Source organism: Erpetoichthys calabaricus, chromosome 14, assembly GCF_900747795.2.
Source record: "Erpetoichthys calabaricus chromosome 14, fErpCal1.3, whole genome shotgun sequence".
In the NCBI taxonomy this organism is placed as follows: Eukaryota; Metazoa; Chordata; class Cladistia; order Polypteriformes; family Polypteridae; genus Erpetoichthys; species Erpetoichthys calabaricus.
In genome coordinates this window covers 111,176,726-111,199,163 of record NC_041407.2, presented here as the reverse complement: position 1 = coordinate 111,199,163, position 22,438 = coordinate 111,176,726, and the positions used below count along the sequence as shown (strand labels likewise).

Genomic DNA, 22,438 nt, shown 5'->3' with positions numbered 1-22,438 from the left:
TTCATGCGCGGCGCTGCTTTTTCGTTTCTTTTTGACTTTTAAGTTCTTCACATGAATGTCAGCGGCGGACGGTGCAAATGTCAAAAAAAAAGCAACTGAAATTGAAGTTGAACCGTCGGGGCCCGCGCCTCAGTCGTGTACGCCACTAGGACTTGAAACAGCGCCCCCTGTGGGGAGATCAAATCTAAGACGCGTCGGACTGAATAACCAACAATAATAATAATTAAAAGAGCACGGGGTCCTCGTTAGAAAACGACTAAGAGCAAAGCACACCGAAAGGGAGCAGGCTGGGATTTGACCCCTGCGTCTTGGAGCTGAGGGGCTGCGGCGCTAACTGCTGCGCCACCGGGACTCCTCAAATATGATAGATAGATAGATACTTTATTAATCCCGATGGGAAATTCACATTCTTCAGCAGCAGCATACTGATACAATAAATAATATTAAATTAAAGAATGATAATAATACAGGTGAAAAAAACAGACAATAACTATGTATAATGTTAAATATTAACGTTTACCCCCCCGGGTGGAATTAAAGAGTCACATAGTTTGGGGGAGAAACGATCTCCTCAATCTGTCAGTGGAGCAGGACAGTGACAGCAGTCTGTCGCTGAAGCTGCTCTTCTGTCTGGAGATGATACTATTAAGTGGATGCAGTGGATTCTCCATAATTGATAGGAGCCTGCTGAGCGCCCTTCGCTCTGCCACAGATGTTAAACTGTCCAGCTCCATGCCAACAATAGAGCCTGCCTTCCTCACCAGTTTGTCCAGGCGTGAGGCGTCTTTCCTCTTAATGCTGCCTCCCCAGCACACCACTGCGTAGAAGAGGGCGCTCGCCACAACTGTCTGATAGAACATCTGCAGCATCTTATTGCAGATGTTGAAGGACGCCAGCCTTCTAAGGTAGTATAGCCGGCTCTGTCCTCTTTTGCACAGCGCATCAGTATTGGCAGTCCAGTCTAATTTATCATCCAGCTGCACTCCCAGGTATTTATAGGTCTGCACCATCTGCACACAGTCACCTGTGATGATCACGGGGTCCATGAGGGGTCTGGTCCTCCTAAAATCCACCACCAGCTCTTTGGTTTTGCTGGTGTTCAGGTGTAGGTGGTTTGAGTCGCACCATTTAACAAAGTCATTGATTAGGTCCCTATACTCCTCCTCCTGCCCACTCCTGATGCAGCCCACGATAGCAGTGTCATCAGCGAACTTTTGCACATGGCAGGACTCCGAGTTGTATTGGAAGTCCGATGGCTGAACAGGACCGGAGAAAGTACAGTCCCCTGTGGCGCTCCTGTGTTGCTGACCACAATGTCAGACGTGCAGTTCCCAAGACGCACATACTGAGGTCTGTCTTTAAGATAGTCCACGATCCATGCCACTAGGTATGAATCTAATCCCATCTCTGTCAGCTTGTCCCTAAGGAGCAGAGGTTGGATTGTGTTGAAGGCGCTAGAGAAGTCTAGAAACATAATTCTTACAGCACCACTGCCTCTGTCCAAGTGAGAGAGGGATCGGTGTAGCATATAGATGATGGCATCTTCCGCTCCCACCTTCTCCTGATATGCAAACTGCAGAGGGTCGAGGGCGTGTTGAACCTGTGGCCTAAGGTGGTGAAGCAGCAGCCTCTCCAGGTCTTCATCACATGTGATGTCAGAGCAACAGGCCGAAAGTCATTCAGCTCACTAGGACGTGATACCTTTGGGACTGGGGTGATACAAGATGTTTTCCAAAGCCTCGGGACTCTCCCCTGTTCCAGGCTCAGGTTGAAGATGCGCTGTAGAGGGCCCCCCAGCTCCGATGCACAGACCTTCAGCAGTCGTGGCGATACTCCATCTGGACCCGCTGCTTTGCTGGCACAAAGTCTCCTCAGCTCTCTGCTCACTTGCGCTGCTGTAATGGTGGGTGGGGATGTCTCTCCTATGCTGGTATCAGCAGAAGGATGTGTAGAGAGTGCAGTAATCCGAGGTGAGAGTGGGTTAGGGTGGTCAAACCTGTTAAAGAAGATGTTCATTTGGTTTGCTCTCTTCACGTCTCTCTCGATGGTGGCACCCTGCTTCGAGCTGCAGCCAGTGATGATCTTCATCCCATCCCACACTTCCTTCATGCTGTTGTTCTGCAACTTCTGCTCCAGCTTTCTCCTGTACTGCTCCTGAGCTGGACTCGGAGTTCCTTCTGCACGCGCTTGAGCTCATGCTGATCACCGTCTTTAAAGGCCCTTTTCTTCTGATTCAAAAGGCCTGAAGAACACGAAGCTCGAATTACACCGCGGCGAGCAAAGAGCCCCCTAGTGGCCGACCTGACGTGTTCAATGCTTTATAAAAGAAATACATTTGTCCCGGGAGAGCATAAGAAGACCCAGCATGACTGTGTCGTTGTCATCATCAGTGTCACCTTATGAAGTCACTTTCAATTAATGTTAAATGCAATAAATTCATAATCACAAAATGGTGGAATTGGAAGCTGCAGGGCTTGATGACGATGTCCTGGTCACATTGCCCTCAACTCTGCAAATGATTTAGGACTTCATCACTGGAACGTCACCTGTCCCCGTGTGCTGATGGCAGTATACTGAAATATTTAAATATTATGTAAATGAAGCTACAGGAGTAAAGACCACCCAGTTGACATGCTGTGGTGCCACTGGGTGGACGTCTGTTTTGGTGACACAGGCCACCTGAAGGTGACATCTGAAATGTTTAATGACACAAAAACCAAGTGGCTGTCCAGTTCAGATTTTGACGTTTGGTGGGCCGCCTTTGTGTGTGGCTGAAGGGGTTGACAGATACGTGAGGAGCTCCTTCACCTTTTAATCCCTGAGACACAAGTGAAACACGAGGGGCCTCAAGGACCCCAAGCAGCACATCCACACGTCCTTGAAAACTCAGAACAGCAGCAGACCCTGAGGAGTTGGTGGCGTCACCAGCAGAAGGTCATCCGAGGCCAAGCAGCAAACTCCAAACCTTCACTTGGGGGCTTCTCCAAACGAGATGGCTGAGTGTCCGTCAGCCAGGTGGGCGTCACGTGTTCAGGATGTTCTGACAGCTTCCTTTGAGTCGAGTGTCCCCTAAATCTGTCAGAAGCCACCACTCACTTCCATTTGAGAGAAGCACTGGGTGACCCAAAAGGCACGAAGTCCAAGCTGGCTGAGCTGGACTGGCGGCTCCTCGATGTCCTTGACGACGGATTACTGGACCTTCACAGGACCTCACGTGACGCGGCCCCCCGCACAGCCACAAGCTCAATTTCTGTTGGATTTTTTAAAACTGAACTCTTTACTTTAAATGTGTTTTTACAAAGTGTGGTGCCAAAGCCAGATGTGGGATTACGTCTGTCTGTCCGTCTGTCCGAGTTGACCTTTGCCCCTTTCAACATTTCGCTGCCTGACAATTCCGTGGCCCTTCCGCCTGCGCCGTACCATCAGCTGATTGGATTCCCGTCTCCTTGACTGTCCTCGAGGTGATCGTCCCTGATATTCAACCAAAAATGACAAACGTGCAGCAGGAGCTCCGTGTCTGAAAACAGCAAACCCGCGAGTCGAGCCAGAAGGTGACGTGGAGGAGTCGGTGCAAATAATCACCAAGCCCGACATTCGGTGGCATCGAGTAAAGGGACAAAGCAGACTGGCACTTGTCAATGGCGGTGTGCGGTCAGAGGAGAGGACACATGTCAGTGCCACCGCTAACAAATGTCACTGGTCTCCGTCATCTAAAATCAGGCCACAAAGACGGGGGGCTTCTCACTTCCTTTGGCCTCCATAGAATCCCACAATGAAAACTCGGCTACCAACAGTCAGTCGCAGCTCCTAATGAAGTTCGTGTGACGCGCCGTTCTGGGCAGCGGCCTTGTCGTCCTTTCGTTTGTTTGGCGTGTCTTCTGAGTCCATGGAGGACGATTATAGGGAGACGGCACAGCAGCCATCTTCATGGCTCTGCCCACAAAACGTTTGGATGGAGACGGATGCCTCTCTTTGGGGGCCAGTCTGAGATGTCATGTTGGTTTTTCTGTTTCAAGTTCTAGAAATACATGGACTTTCTTATCCCCCCCCCATGTCACTTGCCCTGATGCCTGCGCCCGTCTCACCGCGGAGGGTCTCTTGCTGGACGTCCCCTTCCTTTGCTCTTTCATCATTTGCTGTCCCATTGGCCGCCATGACACTTCACCTTCTCTGCTTTTCCCAGTTCTCATCATTAGCCACGCCCACTGGATGCTTCCGAGTAGGCGGGGCTTAATGAGGCAGTTCGGCAAAGTCCTAACAGAAGATGGCGGCCGTGCGGTGGGCTTGTGCCCCGAGTTGTAAACGTCTGATGGCGCGCTGAGCGACTCTGAACGAGAGCCGTGGTGCCATCCACAGAAGTCCTTTAGGAGGTTGTAGTTGACAGTGACGATCAAATGATGGACACCTCGTGAAATGACTTTGTTACGTTTAAGGAGGTGACTTACGACCCGAGGCTCAGCGTGCTTAGAATTTCAGTGATATCAGGATATGAGGGCCTACTAAGAAGGGACGGGGACAGTCCTGAGTGACAGTGTGGTGGCAGGTGGACGACTGCTGGACAATTCCCAAGGATACACCAGAAAAAGGGGACAAGTGACGGGCCACCAAATGAAGGCACCTAAATGTGACAGCGAACCGCCGCGTGTTGTCACGTTGAGCCAATGCAGCAGCAGCACACTGGACGTGATGACACACTGGGGGACTCGGCAGCCCACCAGACAAGGGTCACAAGGGGGCAGGGCAGGACCCACCGCAGAGAGCGTCCACACACACACACACACACTCGGGTCAGCTTGATGTCACCTCACCTGCATGTCTTTGGACTGTGGGGGGGCACGATGAGGACCCCCACCACCACCCCAAGGCGCTGCCAAGTGTGTGACTTGTTAAACTGCACTCCTTTTCAATTTTGTACTTGCTGTTTATATTTTTATTGAATTTCTCTTCACGGTGAAAACCATCGGACGCCGTGGATGACGCGAGGCCGCCCACATTGGCCGCCTCCCCTGGCCGAGTGTTGTCGGGGGTGGCAGACGGTGAGCGGCTCCCGACTGCGCTTTGCGAGTTTCTTCCTTTCGTTTCTTTGGGGTCGCCCGCTTTAAGTTGGGGGTGTCGCGAGGAGCTTAGTGCTGCCCGTGGTTGATTTGGCGCAGGCGCACGAACGTCTAATGGTTTCTGACTGCCTCGTGCTCGCGCGCCATTTGGCGCATGCTCAGTGCTGAACGCCGTCGTGCCCGCCGACTTGTGTGCGCGCGGCCGCCTGCGTGGCTTTATTTTTACTTTTATTTTTTTGTCGTTTCGGTGCTCGCCGCTGTGTTTCGTCTGATTTTTATGCGAACGGGTTGCGATCTCTTTGAAAGCGGGCAGGACGCTGCGGTAAAGAGGACTCGGAAAACGTCACGTCGGAGGAAGCGCTCAGTTTTATCTTCAGCGCGCGTGCAGCGCCCAGTTAACAATACACGGAACTCGGTAGCGACATCATCATCATCATCATCATCGTCGTAAGAATTCTTTACATTTATATGGCGCTTTTCTCACCACTCAAAGACCCAAGTATGAGAGCACCAACCATCATCATCATCGTACTAATAACCCGCCGGCTGACATTTGCGCCTCGTCCCTCCACTCGCGCGCCGCTTCCAGCTGACATTTCTTTCCACTTTTTATCAGTGTTTTGTTTTTCTTATTTTATTAAGTGTCTTATTATTTGTTATTTTGAGCTCCAGTTTTATTTTTTTCTCTCCCCTGCCCTCCCTGTGATGGTGCGGCTCGGCTCGGCTCCACACCACCGGACCCTCCGGGAGCCTCTTGAACCCCCCACCGCCGGTAACGTGGCCGCTTTAATTCAAACAAACAAAGTGCGGGGGTCTCAAAAGCGTTCAAGAAGCAAATAAATAATCCAATAAAGAAAAGAAACACGCAGTGCTGCTGCAGGTTAAAAATCCATCAAGGAAATCATCAGGACCCCCTTCACTGCCAGCCCCCCAGCTTTACGGCATTCTGATGGCTCCACGGGGTGGGCATACACTGATGAAGATGATGAAGGTCACTCAGCAGGTGCCACCCACTGCCATCCTGTTTCCTCCTTTTCTTTCTTTCGGTTCTCCTTTTGTTTTTCTGCCCCCCCCCCTTATCTCATGTCGGCCCTCCTTATGTGTCCCTGTGGAGTGCAGCGCCCCCATCACACACCACAGAAAGCCAATGAGGCAATTGAGATAGATGTGCCCCCCCCCGGTGTGAATGGTGCAGGAGGCCTCACCAAGGGGCCGCCCCATATGCCGGTGAGCCGCGACCCCCCAGTCCTTTAAAATGGCATTGACGCTCCTCATCATGCGCCGCCATGGAGTTCACTTTGCGATGCCCGCATTTCGTTGTACCTGTGCAATGACAATAAAGTGTCACTAGTGCCACCTTTCAAAATCCTCTGAGTTTATAGCGCCTTTGCGAGACATCATTTGGGACCACCGATCAGCGTCGAGGGTCTGTTTGACTGTCCATGAAGTCCCGAGGGTCCGCCTCACACACACGCTGGCTGGTTTATCGAAGGCCAAACGCGACAAACACTCCGACGGTTTTATTCGGATTCTCCCAGAATTCCACTCCAAGCCTGTTTTGCATACACCCCATCCTAAATTCAGCACTCGTGGAGCCCCCCCTCATGAATATTAATGAACTCATCGGGACCCACCTGCTCTTTCACCCCAGTGCTGAGCCCCCCAGTTCAGAGCCACCCCCTAAAATAAAACACGCAGACTCAGTCTTAGGAGTCGCGTTTAGCTCTGCTTTCCAACAGCGGGTGCACCTGACACAATGGCTTTGATGTGGAGTGGAGGGGCTTGGTTTGAGCCCACCCAAAAAAAATGTGTGTGTGTGTGTGTGTGTGTTCAAGCTCAAGCAGCAACACTTCCAGAATTGGCCACCCGGGGGCTCTTTACTGTCAAACCCCCCCCTGCTGGATTTCCAGGCAAACAGAATCCTAAAAAAAAAAAAAAAAATTATAAAAATGCTCTGAAGAAGTTGGACCCCCAAAGACCACCACTGCAAGGAATGGGCAGAAAATGGAACAGAAAGGGTCCGGATTCCCAAAACTCCGCAAAGCACCATAAAACAGATGAACCGCAAGGAATTGTGGGAAGCCGTCACCCTTACTGGGCTGCCCCTGGCAGCGATGGGCTGGTGGTCCCACCTCTTGGGCACAGGGCATGGAGAACAAAGCAGACAAATAACCAAAGTAACATTAACAGAAATAAACGACACAAAATGGACACAAAACAAGGAGCTGAACCCCACCCAGGGAGGGACCCCCGCTGAACGCTCATTAACAAGCAGTGGTGCCTCCGCCGATGCCAGGGATTCATTCAATCGTTTGGTAAGGACCCCCACTTTATTCCCCTTACCTGTCTGGGCTGTTGAAAAACACGAGCGCCGGTGGTCTGCTTATCTTGGCGCAGGTCAATGCCCAGGTGGTGCCTGGCGCTGTGCGCACTGAGGGGCGCTGCGTCAGCTTCACATGGAGGGCTCTTCCTGAGCCACCGTGCCCCCTGGCTTTTGCTCGTGGTGTGCTCGCCATTAGGCTTTTGGCTGTGCCCCCCATAACTTCTTAGCGTCAAGCGTCCTCCTCACGCCAGAGAGGACTGGCACAGTGGATCTCAGAGCTCGTCACCAACAAGTAGAGGGGCTCCTCAGCCCAAAGTGACAGAAGAGATGAGCGCAGCGAGCTGTGAGGGACCTCTGGCGATGGGATCGGGGGGTCCCCTCTAGTGACAGAGCACATCCAGGCCCGTCACATGCCCAAGATGTCCACCTGGGCACCTTCTCGCCAGCTCATAGCCAACCAAAGTGCACTTCAGCCCTTCACATGCCAGTTAAGTGTGCCACTTGAGCCTAACGAAATGGGCAGTGCCCACATTGTGCTACACCGGGCTTACCTGACTACTTGACCCCTCCGTTCTTCTTTATTGTGACACATAACAAAGGGATGGCATTGACGACTCACACTGGCTCTGGTTGGCAGCACGTTGGCAGAGGATCAGAACAAACATTTCTGAAAAGACGCTCAGGTGGCCAGCAACATCCACAAAGGCCTTGAAGTCGCTGCAAAGCTGTGCAGTTGTGGGTTTCTTATTGGCAGACGGGCACCAGGGTTCACATGGGCTTGGCACCTGGTGGTTCAGCGCCTAAGGCCTTGGACTCCAAAGCCCACACTGTGTGACCCCGAGGAAGTCGCGTCACCTGCCTGAGCCCCAGCTGGAAAAGCAAAAGCCATCGAGCCATTGGGATCTCAGATGCTGGATGTCACCGTGATGACGACATAAATGTGAGCTCACATCTGCCCACCATACACCCAAACAGCGCACGTTCATTAATCAAATCAAGTCGCCATGCAAGGTCCACGGAATAAAGGCATTAAGGTGGTGCGCCATTTCTGGGGGGATTCTACAGAAAGCCAAGTTTAATTTACAGGGTGAATCGTAAAAGACTCAACTTCAATCCAGAGATGTCACATTCACAGCGCTGTGCCCATCTGCAGTCACATCCCATACCGCGACCAATGACATTCATCAGGGCAGAAACTCACAAGCCCACCGGGGGCAGCCCCCTTTACATAACGAGGCAAATACAGTGAAGTCCTAATAGGACCCCCGTGTGTTACCTTCAGAGGACCACCTTCGACAGACCGCCCCCCCCCCCCCCCCCCCCTTGTCGTCTTCGTCGTTCCCGTCAGTCGCCGCTTTCACTCGGGATTTCTGACGGTCGGCTCTGCTGCCCTCTAGTGGGAGGCCCGAGGACTGCAGCGTGTGCTCTTCGCTGCGCGCCGCCGTCGATTCAGCCGTGGTGTGCGCGTCCCCGCGATGGGGAGTCCCTTCGGCGGAGGCCCGCGGTCCCCTCGGGGGGCTCTCGTCCATTTTTCCCAGAGTCTCGGGTTGCCTCTTTGTTGTCGGCCGCCGCCGCCGCCACATCTGCTCCTCATAAACGTCCGTCCGTCCGCCCGCCTCAGACTGCGGTGGCTGTCGGGCCGCTGGGGCCTCCTGCTTCCCCATCAAAAGACGAAAACAGCGGCGGAATAAAAGAAGGCGGGGGGTCGAACAAGCGACCCTCGAAGTCCACCCATTCAGGTCTGACGTGGCGGCTACTCACCTGAGTACAGGACCCAGTGCTATCTATATAGCGCCTTTCACTGTGAGGCCCATCACAAGGCAGATGGTGACAGAATGACAGGGACGACTGGAGTTCAAGGTCACCCCCCCAGAGTGGGGCAGCCACTCTGGTGACTTTAGGTGACCTCGTGACGCTCTGCAGGGGCCGCCAGTTGGTCACTTAAATCTCAGAGCCGTGAAGGCGAGGGGCACAAGAGGGGGCAGGCCTTGACCCATTCATCTGCCCGCTGGCATGGCCTTCGTTTGTTTCCTTCCTTTTTTTCTTCTTCGCGGTTTCATCATTCGGCCTGCTACCTTACAAGATGGCGACACATTGAGACGGTGGGCTGTTGCCAGAGTAGCCTTGGGTTGACAGTCTCCACGGCGGGGGTCCTACCTGCTGCCCTTCACTGTGCCATCCCACGGTGGACACCATTGTGGTGCTATAAGGGGGAGGCAGGCTGAGTTACTGGGGTGCCACCCATCTTGTCGAGGACCACTGGGTGCCGCCTGCCACCCACTCCGGCCTAAGTGACAGGGGAAATGTGCCAGGGTTCAGACCAGTCAAAAGCCGACATACCCAGTGTGAAAGAATGGGTGGGCCACCTCCAGGGACTCGGGTTCAACTCGCCCAACGCTTGGGTGATGCACAGCGGCTGTTGTTTAGCTCGGGACGAGTGGCGTCCCTTCCAGGTTGGGGTCCCCCGCTCCAGGACAGCCCCCCGCCGGTCAGCCGCAATAAAAACGAGAAGCGCGTCCGAGACTCGGAAAGCCGCCGCGAGAAGAGAAACGAGAAGTAGAGGTGTTAGAATGACCCCCCCCCCGCCCCCCCCTCATCAATCCGCGGTCCGCCGTGAGCGCCCCCTCTCTTACACTCCCCAGTCCTACAAGACATCGCGGCCTGAAAGGCGCCATACTGACGGGGCTGCGCTGCGCTGCGCAACTCGAGCACGTGACTGCGCTCTAAAGGAGACGCGCGCTCCGCGGGGGGGTTAGGGGGGGCTTTGAGGCGGAGTGTGGGATGCGATTAGCCAATCAGCTTCGACATCCTGCCCATGAAAAAGCGGCTCTCAGCGCCGAGACAGAAAGAAGGGAAAAGGCGACGAGCCGGCGGGCCGCACGCGGACGACAGACAGACAGACAGACGCACCGAGAGAGCGAGCGACCGACCGACCGACCGACGGACGACAGGAGTGCCGGCACGATGGTGAGTGGCGGCCGAGCGGGAGAAATGAACGGGCAGGGAGGATAGGAGGAGCAGCGGTGCCTGCTGACGGCGGCTCTCACACCGGCGGGGCTGCCGAGCGGACAAAGGGGGCCAGCGATACAAAGAGCACGCAATCGGGGCGGGAGGGCTGTTGGGTGGGCGGCGAAGTGGACCCTACCGGACCGGGCCATCGGCCCCCGGGAATGCCATCCGAGGTGCCCGCTCGAGCTCAGACGGTTCTGCGGCAGAAGGGCGCTGCAGTCCCACATCTGCGTGGCGCTTTTTGTGGCGGGGGGTCCGTCTGGCACGACGCTGAGCCCCCTGAAGACCGAGGTCGGCTCGGTGCTGTACGAACGAGACCACTCCTGATCCCACTACTGCCACCCTGAGCCGTGACTGGCGAGCACCAATCTGACTGAGCGGAGGGTACATGGAGTGCCAGGTGTGCCAGTCTGGGAGCATCACTTGGGCAGGGCACAGCTGGTGGCCTTTGTGGGGAGCTCACTGCTGCTTGCTTTAATTTGGTGGATGTGGGCGCTGCACTTTACGCTCAGCTGCTCTGCCCTTCCTGTGTCAGGGAGGATGCCCCCTGACTGGTGAGGTTTGTACCAAGTTTGTACACGGGCATCTCGGGGGGGTGCGCTGCTTCCTTTTTTGGGGGTAAACGTCTGACAGCACCAGCCAATCGCGCTCGGCTTCACTTTGGCCACATCCCCAAGGGATAAAGTGGTCTGCCAGCTGGCCACAGACTGCCCACCTCAGGGTGGCACAGCACTGTGCAGGTAAACAGGCAGACCTGGGGGGTGTGCCATGGGGCAGGTGACGGTGGCCCCACGGCTCATGTAGCGCCTTCCTGTCACACAAACAGGAAGTGGAAACCCACAGAGAAGTGTGTGTGACGGGTGCCTGGGGGAGGGGAGCACTCGCAGGGCACCACCAGGTGGGTCGCGTGCATGCAGGGGGCTTATATAGTGCCTTTTCAGGGAGGGCGGGGGCTGCCGCACCTAAAAGTTGAGGAAAAGCAAAGAGGAAGTGCAGGAAAAACACGCAGCGCTGTGGCACAACAGAGCGGGCAGCGCCAAGAGCAGCTCGGGTTCAACTCACCTTCTGTCTGTCTGTCTGTGTCTCTCTGCAGGACAGCAGCGCCACTCCGCCGGAGAAAACAGTCCAGCGCTCCAAGGTAATCCGTCACTTCAGCACACACGAGGCCCTGCTGCCCACCCCGACCCCGCGCCCTCAGGCCACGCATAGCCAAACAGCCACGGGGTGAAGCCAAGTGTCACAGCCCAGCTGCAGGCTGTGCCCCCTCAGTCAGCCCCCACTCTGGATGGCGTGAACCCAAGGCCTGAAGGTGCAGAACCCAAGCACACCCTAGCCGAGTGCCCACCCACCACGGCACACAGTGAAGCCGAGCCCAATGGCTTCAGCACATTTTAGTGACGCGGGCGCTGACCTGTGCATTAATGACATCGAGGTGGGAGCAGTGGCTGTCCTGCAGGGGGCAGCTTTGTCAGATACCAACGTTGACTTCCACGTGTGGGCACAGAGAGCTGGGCACTCCGAGAGGGGCCATTGCAGTCCTGCCCATCTTTTCTGCCTGACCTTTGTCCCTTTCCTCGTTTGTTTCAGTCATTCAGCCTGAAGGCCCAAGTGCGGGAGGTGTGTGCCACCTGCCAGAAGACCGTCTACCCCATGGAGAGAGTGGTCGCCGACAAGCACATCTTCCACCCGGCCTGCTTCTGCTGCAAGCACTGCAATGCCAAGCTGAGGTAAGGGGGCGGCCACGCCATCGTGCGGTGCCCTCCTTGGGCAGCAACGCATCTGCCTGGAAACAGTTGAGGGCCACCACTGAGACCGGCTGACAAAGGGGCGACCTGTGCCGTGACCACTGATGCCCAGCCCATGCCATGGCAGTCCAGACTCTCGGAGTGCGCCCCCTACTGGCTCAGCCTGGGTTTCAGTGACCACCCTGAAAGGCGCTAGAAGATGTGGAGTCCTTACTGCTCTCCTTGTTCGGTTTTATCTTGAAACTTCAATTCGTCAGCTGTGACCACAGGGGGCGCCAAAAGCCCGCCGCGCTTTTTAAATTTAATTACAAGAAAAGTAAAACTGGGGTGGCGTGGGGGGGGGCAGTGACAAGAGCAGGGGTCTTGGTGCAGGTCCTCCCACAGTCCAGATGTGCCAGTTAGGTGGACTGGCATCCAGCTTTTTTTTTCCCCACCCATTGCTTTCTGGGTTAGACCCCCAGCACCCACCCAGGATTAAGTGGTCTTACAAAGGGCTATGGGATGGAAAGTCCGAGTTCTCCATTCTTGACAGAGGGTCCCGAATCCCATTTATAGCTCCTTACGTCTGACTCCAGTCCCTGCCCACCAAACTTTTATAGCGCCTTACACCAAAGTCAGGGCCCCGAGGAGCAGCTCACAGCCATCAGAGACCTCGGAGGGCACCGCACGAGTGACCAGGCCAGGGCTGGGGGACCATGTTGAAGTGTTCAGATGATCGATTTGCTGCCATCCCCTACTCACTTGGCTCTCTTCTTTGAGGGTCTGATGCAGTGCCAGTACTGGTGGGCACTGGGTTTGTGGGTCTTCCTCTCACACCTCTCTTTGTGTCTCCACAGCCTGGGCAGCTATGCCGCCCTCCATGGCGAGTTTTACTGCAAGCCGCACTTCCAGCAGCTCTTCAAGAGCAAAGGGAACTACGACGAGGGCTTCGGCAGGCGGCAGCACAAGGAGCTGTGGGTGGCCAAGAGTACGGAGAGTGGCACCAAGACAGCATGAAGACCGAGTCCTGGCGCCAGTGCCACGGCTCCCACTTCTGCACTGACTGAGCAAAGGGGACTTCTTACCCAAGTGTCCTTGCAGGCCTTGGCCGTGCCAATCGCCCCGCTTTTACTTCTTTGCCCTCAGGGCACCCGCCTATCAGAAGACTGGCAGCCAAACAGCCCCTTCAAGCAGAACAAACGATTCCTGGGGACGTCGCAGGCACCACAAATGGCACTGGGCCTCTTTTTTTTTTTTTTTGGTGGGCACATGCAGTTGGTTAGAACTGCCTGGTGCTGCCAGTGTGGTCACTGCAGCAAGTGAGGGGGGCTTTGGTGCCACAGCAACACCTAGAGGGGGGTGTTTGGCACTGCACACTTTTCTATCTTGACTTCCTAGCTTTTCAGCTGCAGCCTGGCATTGCTTCACTCACCTTTTGCCAGGGCACCCCCCCCCCCAAATCTCTTCTTCGTAACACTGTGACATTAAGAACCGTGACAGTGCCACTCCTCATGCCAGAGACCAAACTGTTGTGTGCAGGCAACTGTCACACATGGCACATTTTTTTTTTGGCTGCTTTGCCAGCTCATTTTTAGGGACTGGTAGGCTGGACCCCCAGGGCTTACAGGTGGTCACTTGGGCCTGCATGACGTCTACCTCAGAGAGCAGATAGGCCCCACTGCCACCCCTCCCTCATACCAGGTGCCCACCCTTAAGAGATGTGCAGTGGCAGTAAGTGGGCAGCTTTGTGATTTCATGAAATGCCCGGTGGGTCCAGCCATCTTGAAGGGGGGGGCTCCCTCCTGGTCAGACAGTCAGTGATGTGGACTCACCTGTGGCCCTCCTGGGGGGTCCCCGAGACTCGACCCTTCATCACGTGGTCTTTGATTGGCACCGCGGTGTGTTTTTTTTTTTTTACTTTTTTTATGCATTTAAGAAACAAAGAGCTGGTGTGAAGGTCAGAGTGTCAAGGTCACCAATAAAGGACTTGAACTCGGCAGCTGCCTCGTCCCTTCTTTGTGTCACACAGCAGGCGTCACTCGCGTGTCATCGAGACATAGGACCACTTTATTGACATAAATCTGATACACTGGGCTGGCTTTGCACTGCAAGCTCCCTGTCGATAAACATTTGGATACTTCAATATCATCATCATCGTCGGCTACTGTACACGCACTACTGCTTCAGGATCTCCCGTTCAGCGCCAGCCTCTGCGTTCTCAGTGCTCAAGGGGGCCTCTCCTTCCGTGCCCACCTGGACCAGCGCGGGCGCACCAGACACACCCACAGCCCGAAACAAAGCACAAGGGGCGAAGGCTGGGCACGAGGAGAGACATTCTCAGCAACAGATGGCAGCAATGCCTGAGCACCGAGAAAACGAGCGCCAAGCTCAACGGAAACGTCAGGCCGGGAGAAAACGCCACCTCCGTCCGCCACTCTGGAGAGTTCACCCCAAACTGGCCACCTTGGAAAGGCAGTAAAGGTAACAGACTGCAGGGGGCACCACGTGTGGGCAGGAGCATGTAGTATGGGTCGGGGGCAAAATAAACTTCATTTGGCACTCACTGCAGCACCAATAGCACCGTGGGGGCAGCATTCACATGCCCAGATGCTGCCAGCGCTCCGACGTGGTTCTACATAATGGAAACGGGGGGGCTGATCGTGCCAATCAAGACTACTCTGGGATGCTGATGTCCTGCACCTTTGGCAAAGGGGGAGCGGACGAGACTCAAAACAGGGTATTCAGACTGGCATGTACCCATGAGCACGGCCATCCTACAAAACTGTCAGAGTGGAGGAAGGTCCTGGTACTCTCTGAACTACAAGGGTGGCAGCCCAGAAGGTCAATCTGTTTGGCAATTTCAGGCTTTCAGCAAAAGAAAATGGACCGGTGAGTGCCAGCAGGTAGCTGGGCACAAGGGAAGAAAACCTGAACAACGGGCACAGCTTGGCTTTTCAATGCCACCGTGCCAAGCTCAAGTGCAGCGGCTCGCCCTCCCCAGAGGTGGTAAACGTCCCCAGAGTGGCGCAGCAGGCGAGGTGGCGCGTCTCTTCAGGCTCTCCCCCTACAAAATAAACCCACCGTCTAATCTTGGCAAAACCAGCTGCTTTTCTGTTGTTTGGTTTTAAGGCATCTTTAGATTTCAAACAGTCTACTGAGTTGATATCAAAATTTCTAGGATATAAATAAAAAAAAAAAGTCACATTAATGATAAAAAAAACAAAATAAAAACCTAAAAGCAAAATACAAAACACAACATTCATAAAAGTGCATCGGGGACAAAGTAACACTTAGAAGTGGCTTATCTGCAAAGCCTTGGTGACAGTCTGCCGGCCGAGCCCACCGTCGACACCCTTGGCGATGTGTGCCAAGCAGAGCCGTGCCAGTCGGGTGTCCGGGCCTCCTCGTCCAGCACATCTGTGTTTTTGGCAATCAAATTCATCTTTGGTACAAACTCGCAGACACACCCAAGTGTCAGGTGACTAAAATGCCAAGCCGGGGCTCCAGGGCCCCCCGTTACTCCCACACCGCACTCCCCTTCCTCAAAGCAGACTGGGCACGTAAGCGCCACCTTCTGCTCGCAGTCCAACTCAGGAAGGCCCAGGCCCGCCGCCATTCTGCTCCACAACCTCCGCTCAGTACAAGACCTGAAAGAAGGGGTGTCTGAGCAGCTCCTCCGCCGACGGCCTGTGCTTCGCCTCCACAAAGATGCGTTTCAGGAAGTCCCGGCAGTGTTCCGATATGTAGGAAGGAAGCACCGGATTGGTTGGCTGGGTGGCAATTTTGAAGATGGCAGCCATAGCTTCAAACTCTGCCCAGGGAGGTTTCTCAGTCAGCATTTCTACCACCGTGCAGCCCAGACTCCTGCAGGCAAAAGCCAACACAGCAAATTAGAATGAAGCCCACGCCCGAGAGGATGAGGAGGACGCTGCACACGATAAGCGACAGACCGCCACATCCACTGGAAGGACAAAAGCAGCCCTGCCTGGCCCGAGATATCGCCACTCCGAATGCTCCTGCGCTCCCTCCTGGAATGCATTTCAACTCTGATAAAGGGGGCTCGGGGGTACGGACACACGAAAGCGGCGCGCGTTTTCATGGGATTTTCATCCAGCAGGAGAGAACCCTGCCGCACCACACTGCCACCTCCGTGGGGATTCACAGCCATGTGCAATCGGAAAATTCCATCGTCAAAAATAGGCAGCGCGCTGAAAACATTGGCTCCTGCCCAGTCAGACCCTCGGCCGACACGGCTTAGCTAATGACAAGTGAAGTGAGGACCACCCTGTCACATCGCAGCTCCAGAGCTTTCATCCTGATTCACGGGCATAAGCGTCACTCCTTGGTGCTGCACCTGGCACTCATCAGTCATCGTGAGGCGTAATGAAAGATGGGAAGGTATTGACAAAGGCACCCGGGCACTGCCCTCAGAAGACTCGTGCCAATGGTGCAGTTTGTGAAGCCCACACAAAGGGCTGCTACTTGTCCATCACATGGCCTGAGACTGACCAGCCATCATTATTAAGGTGGCCTTATTTAGAACGTTCACACGATGGCACTACACATACATGTAAATAAGCAAAGGCTTTCACGAGAAAGCAACTCAAGTGTCAGCCCCACAATGCGCCAGTCTAATGGTCTCCACATGCTGCCTGCCAGGCAGCAGAGCAGCGTTGTGTTTCAATGGCGGAAACCAACTCGGCACTAAAATGGACTTGAAAGCCAAGGATCTCGATTTAGAGCGTCAAGTTACACAGACTGCAGCGGACTACAGGACTGCAGTAATCCAGGTAATGCACGACATCTGTGTAAGCAACGCCGGGTGGAGCTGGGACTCGAGAAAGGCCACAGCTGCCAGGCACAGTGCCAGCCGGCTCCTTGACACGAAAGGGAACACGAAGAAAACGAGCGAGGAGACGGCGGCGTAAGCAGCAGGTGCAGAGGATCATCATGGGGAGGAACTCTGTGCTTGTGAGAAACACCACCAGCACGGAGAAGAAAGTCGGGCCAGAAAAGTGAGGAGGATGAGAAACCGCTGGAGAAAGAGAGAGAATGGCGGGATTACTAACATACTTATAAAAATATAGAAGCTCTAACAAGAGGTGTGCAACGCTCCTGACTGACTGACTGAATGAATGAATGGATGGCTTCCACCCGATTGTCCACGTATGACACTCGCACTTCACAGCTCTACACTTTGAGCAAGTCTACAAATCCAGAAGGGGCAGCTGGCTTTAAAAAGCAAACTTAGAAATTAAAGGAATCAAACAAACCCTGCAGGACGTTTGAACCCACAAGTCAGACTTGCTGCTGTCCAAATAAAACAAAATGGCTCACCACACGTCTGCCTTCCTGCCGTAGCCCTCGCCGCTGATCACCTCCGGGCTCATCCAATATGGGGTGCCGGTCACCGAGCGAATTCCCGTCCCAGACATGCAAATAGTCTGCAGACGTTTGCTGGCTCCAAAGTCTCCCAGCTTGACATTCCCTGCAGAATCTCGTAAGATGTTGGCACCTGTAAAAAAAAACAAAGAGTCCGTCACTTGTGCGGTCCTAGGAGTGCCACCGTCTATGGACGACGGGCAGGAGAAATGTGCTGGTGCTCGGAGCAGAGATGGCAGCGTTCAGTCAATCACTTCTGCCAACGTGAGGCAACAGGTGACTGCGTGTTCTTCTGGGTACTCACTGCCATGTCTAGCTGGTTTATCGAGCTTCAAACGTGAACTGGTCTCATTAAGTCAGCAGGCTTCACTAAGCTTTTCCATTTCAGTTGCACATCTCAGCCATTAGATTAATAGATGAAAGGCACTATATGATACTTTATTAATCCCCATGGGGAAGTTCACATCATTAGGTGGGCTTTACGTTATTAAATGCACTTTATTACTATTTAAAAGGCCAGACAATGCAGGAGTAGGTCAGAGTTCAGGCTTCTTGAAAGGAGTCAAAAGGTCAAAGGGGGCAATGTGCCCAGGGACCACCAGACAACTCAGCCTGCGGACCGCCTGGACTCTCATCTGCTGGAAATTCCAGAGGAACTTTGGCCCAAGAATGTGGCCTCTTCAGAGGTAACCCACTGTACGGTGCTTTATTAAATGATTAAATCCCAACAGAGAAACAATTATACGGTAAAACAAAAATACCATGGAAGGAGCGCAGTAGCGACAAGCCAACCATGTGGATTTAGGGAAAGGTGCCCTGGACTGCATCCGAGCAGAAGATGGAGCAATCGGCAGCTTTCTGCTGTAATGCCTGGGACTCACCTTTGATATCCCGGTGCACAATCATATTGCTGTGAAGGTAAGACATCCCCTCGAGGATCTGCCGTGTGTACTTGCGGGTGACGTTTTCCGTCAGGGCGCCATAGGCCTTCAGCTGGTCCTTCACTGATCCCTGCACACAAGAGCAGCGTCATTTAGAAAGGACATTCAGAACCTGCATGCCACATTCCCAGGTCTCAAACTCGCAGCGTCCCCTCTCTTAATGGACGATCATTCACGGCTTTGACTTTTTCTGTGGCTACTCAGAATGTTTGCACAGAAGCCACACAATCGATACGCTGATTTGAGACCGAGTACGGCAGTATCAGACCGGGGACATTCAAAAATAAAAACAGGCTGCAGTTTTCTGATGGCGACCCCCTGAATCAAACGTAAAGCCTACCAACTTGAAAACTGTCACCAGATCTCTCCCTTCTTGTGCTAAGACGTCACCGCCAAGTTTAGTACAGCAGCCAGCTTTTAATAAATCCCCAGTCCATCACCAGGCAATAAAGCAAAACCAATCAAAGGCTAAGGTCCCCCTTCGATGGCACAAATGTCTACAAAGAATGGGGGGTCACAGTCTGGCTTACAATTCCACAAAATGGAAGCTTCAACCAAAGGAAAAACCGACACCTTCCAAGATGAACTGCTCATGTTGGACCTAAAGATCTGACGCTACTGTAACAGTGGACATCAAAAGTACACAAAGCCTTCTTGAAATTGCAGCTTTTGGGAATCGACTCAAGACTACAATTTCATTTAGCTGAAGCCTCCTGGGCTTCGATTCCAGCAGCAGGCCTACCAAACCTGTCAAATGTATCCCAGTCTTACGTACAGTGAGGGTGTATCTCTCTGCACAGCCATCCAGACAAGTCCACCGATTTAAGTGGAGGACACTGAGGTCCAAGTTCTGGAAGGGCATTCCAGGACGCCAACTCAACTCCTTGGTTGAGCTGCTTGTATGCTTCAGAGCAGCGCTGTGTTGAAGGGTGAATTTGAACTTCAGTCCTCTCTACAGGCAGACGGCAGTATAATTTACTCCCAAATACAGTTGGTGCTCTTCACTTGGTCCTCTTCTTCTCAGTACCCCCACAGTCACCATTCTTCAAAGTATTGTGCTCTTGGGAGTGAGGGGGTCCATTAGACGTCAGAAGAAATGCTGCCTTGGGAACGAAAAGGTTCTGCCTTGACTCAGTCCCACCTGAAGATATCTTTCTACATGGTTTTAGGAGGCCGAATGTGTCTTACAAAATACACATGGGCAGGGCGGCCATTTTTGTAAGAAATGACTTGCATTAGGCCAGCCAAATCAAAAACTGGCTCACACCCGGGCCAGAAAGAGCCCAAAATATTTGCAGCTGTGGTTGCTGTTGGCTTCTTGGTGGCCTGCTTGATCAGCTTTTCCATTGTCTGGTCACCAACTTTGGAGGGGTCCCCCTGACATCATCTTGGTGCAGTCGTATTTCCTCCATTTCTTTAGAATGGGCCACCTTGGAAGTTCTTTTATAACCCTCTCCTCACTCCACAGATCTTGTTTGCTCCTTGTAGATCTCGGTCATCTCTGCACTATGCAGCAAAGAAACCTTCAGAGAAATTCAGAAGGAACACCGACTCGTATTTAAGGCCAATCATAATCACTTCAGTTAGTAACCATGTTGGGCCAGGACTTAAAACACTCCATTACAAAGAGTGGACGCTTGCACTTTACTTGTAATTATATTTAACTAAACTGATCCAACGGCCTTTTTTTTTTTTTTTTTTTTTAAACTTAAATGCTGTTAGAAGAAAAAAAAAAAGGTGCATCATAACTGGTGAGGATTTCCACTTTGACAAGAGCTGAAGTTCAAATGGTTGTGGAGACATCTGATATCCACTGGTTTAAGTTATAATATGGTAGCTTCTGTTCCAGTTAGACTCAAGTCTGGGATATCGACATTAAATTATGCCGGGGGCTGGCTGTTCTATTGAGTATGCGGAGTGGTGGCTCTCAGGCTAGAAAGTTTAGTGATTGGCAATAATGGATATAATGAGGTTATTAGAAATAAAGTTGATGCATTAGGATTAAAAGTCAAGATGGAGGTAAAGAATTTAGGGGATACTGTTGACTGTGACCTGAATTTTAAATCACATATTCATCACATCACTAGGACAGCATTTTTTCACTTAAGAAACAAGTGCAATAGCAAAAGTTAGACCTCTTATATCATTGAAAGATGCTGAGAAATTAATTCATGCTTGTGTTTTCTGTCGACTAGATTAGATAGACAGAGATAGAGATAGATATACATACACTTTATTAATCCCAAGGGGAAATTCACACTTTACAGATTACTGTGACGCACTCCTCTCAGGACTACCCAAAAAAAGACAAATTGTTTGCAACGAGTGCAGAATGCGGCTGCTAGAATCCTAACTAGGAAAAGAAAAAATCCAAGCACATTTCTCCAGTGTTTTGATGTCACTACACTGGTTACCTGTGTCATTCAGGATTGACTTTAAAATTCTGCTTATCTATATATATATAAAATCCCTGTGTGCGTCCAGGTGTCCGTGTGTGTGTGTCTTCTGGTGAAGTGCGCATGCGCGGGGCTCAGTGCGATGCGTGATATTACTGTCAGAGAAAGTTACAGGCGTTTTACGGAAATACAAACCAGTATTACTGTGAGAGGAAATTAAAGGTACACAATACAGTGACTCATATTACAGCCACATACAAGCCAGTATTACTGTCAGAGGAGATTAAAGGCATATTACCGACGCGCACGCCTGCATTACCGCCAGAGAAAATTAAAGGTACACACAATACACGGCGGCAGCCCATGAAGAACGGTCAGCTCAGCAAGTAAACATCAACAAAAGAAAGACAGAAAGAAAGAAAAATACGACCAACAAAAAGAATGAGGTCAAAGTCCCTCGCCATTTAATATAGACTGTTCCTACTAATGTTTATGTACTACTGTTCTAGCGCCCATTATTGTAACGGGCTAAATGACTAGTGGTTTATAAAGCCTTACATAATCTCGCTCCATCTTATATATCGGAATGTCTGACATCTTATATTCCAAATCATAACCTCAGATCCTCAAATGAGTGTCTCCTTAGAATTCCAAGAGCAAAACTTAAAAGAAGTGGTGAGGCGGGTGGCCTTCTGCTGTTATGGACCTCAAATCTGGAATAGCCTGCCAGTAGGAATTTGCCAGGCTAATACAGTGGAGCACTTTAAAAAACTTCTGAAAACACATTACTTTAACATGGCCTTCTCATAACTTCACTGTAATTTAATCCTGATACTCTGTATATTCATTATAACTACTATTCATGGTGGCTCTAAAATCCGTACTAACCCCTACTCTCTCTTCTGTTTCTTTTCCCGTTTTTTTGTGGTGGCGACCTGTGCCACCACCACCTAACTGAAGCACCGTGATGTTCCTACATTGATGGATTAAAAGCCAGAAGTCTACATGACCATCATCATCAAGTCCTTCCATGAGAACCCTAAATACAATGAGGACTGATCATTTATGTTAGGTAGAATGCCCAGAGGGGGCTGGGTGGTCTCGTGGCCCCCTGCAGATTTTATTTTTTTCTCCAGCCGTCTGGAGTTTTTTTTTTTTTTGTTTTTTCTGTCCACTCTGGCCGTCGGACCTTACTCTTATTCTATGTTAATTAGTGTTGTCTTATTTTAATTCTTACTTTGTCTTTTTTTCATCATGTAAAGCACTTTGAGCTACATTATTTGTATGAAAATGTGTTATAGAAATAAATGTTGTTGTAGGGATCTGCACTGGCAATTGGAAGGTTGCTGGTTTGAATCCTGTAAATGCCAAAAGGGACTCTGCACTGTTGGGCCCTGGAGGAAGGCCCTTAACCTGCAATTGCTAAGCGCTTTGAGTAGTGAGAAAAGCGCTATATAAATGCAAAGAATTATTACTATTATCATCTCCATATGTAAAATATACAGTGAGCAAGTTAAATTTGACCACAGGCTCAAGTCAAGTCAGGGTCCGTCATTCTTATTTGCTTCATATGAAGCCTAGCGACGCTCCATGCTGCGCCCATCTGTAT

The 22,438-nt window shown here is 52.1% G+C and overlaps 2 protein-coding genes across 2 annotated transcripts in view; one reads left to right on the top strand and one right to left on the bottom strand.

The window, feature by feature from the left end:
• The first annotated feature begins 10,154 nt into the window (after window positions 1-10,154).
• limd2 (LIM domain containing 2) lies at window positions 10,155-13,677 on the top strand. The gene is made up of 4 exons (XM_028819898.2): window positions 10,155-10,344; window positions 11,480-11,524; window positions 11,974-12,113; window positions 12,968-13,677. The coding sequence occupies exons 1-4, from the start codon at window positions 10,159-10,161 to the stop codon at window positions 13,125-13,127; spliced, it is 531 nt and encodes a 176-aa protein (XP_028675731.2). The 5' UTR covers window positions 10,155-10,158; the 3' UTR covers window positions 13,128-13,677.
• Window positions 13,678-13,717: 40 nt separating this feature from the next.
• map3k3 (mitogen-activated protein kinase kinase kinase 3) overlaps window positions 13,718-22,438 on the bottom strand; it is a 70,853-nt gene continuing 62,132 nt past the window's right edge. The window contains exons 15-17 of the mRNA XM_028819897.2: window positions 18,374-18,503; window positions 17,448-17,625; window positions 13,718-15,974 (exon numbers count right to left, since the gene is read on the bottom strand). Of these exons, the coding sequence (XP_028675730.1) occupies window positions 15,746-15,974; window positions 17,448-17,625; window positions 18,374-18,503 (537 nt within the window). The 3' untranslated portion in view covers window positions 13,718-15,745. The remainder of the gene's footprint in view (window positions 15,975-17,447; window positions 17,626-18,373; window positions 18,504-22,438) is intronic.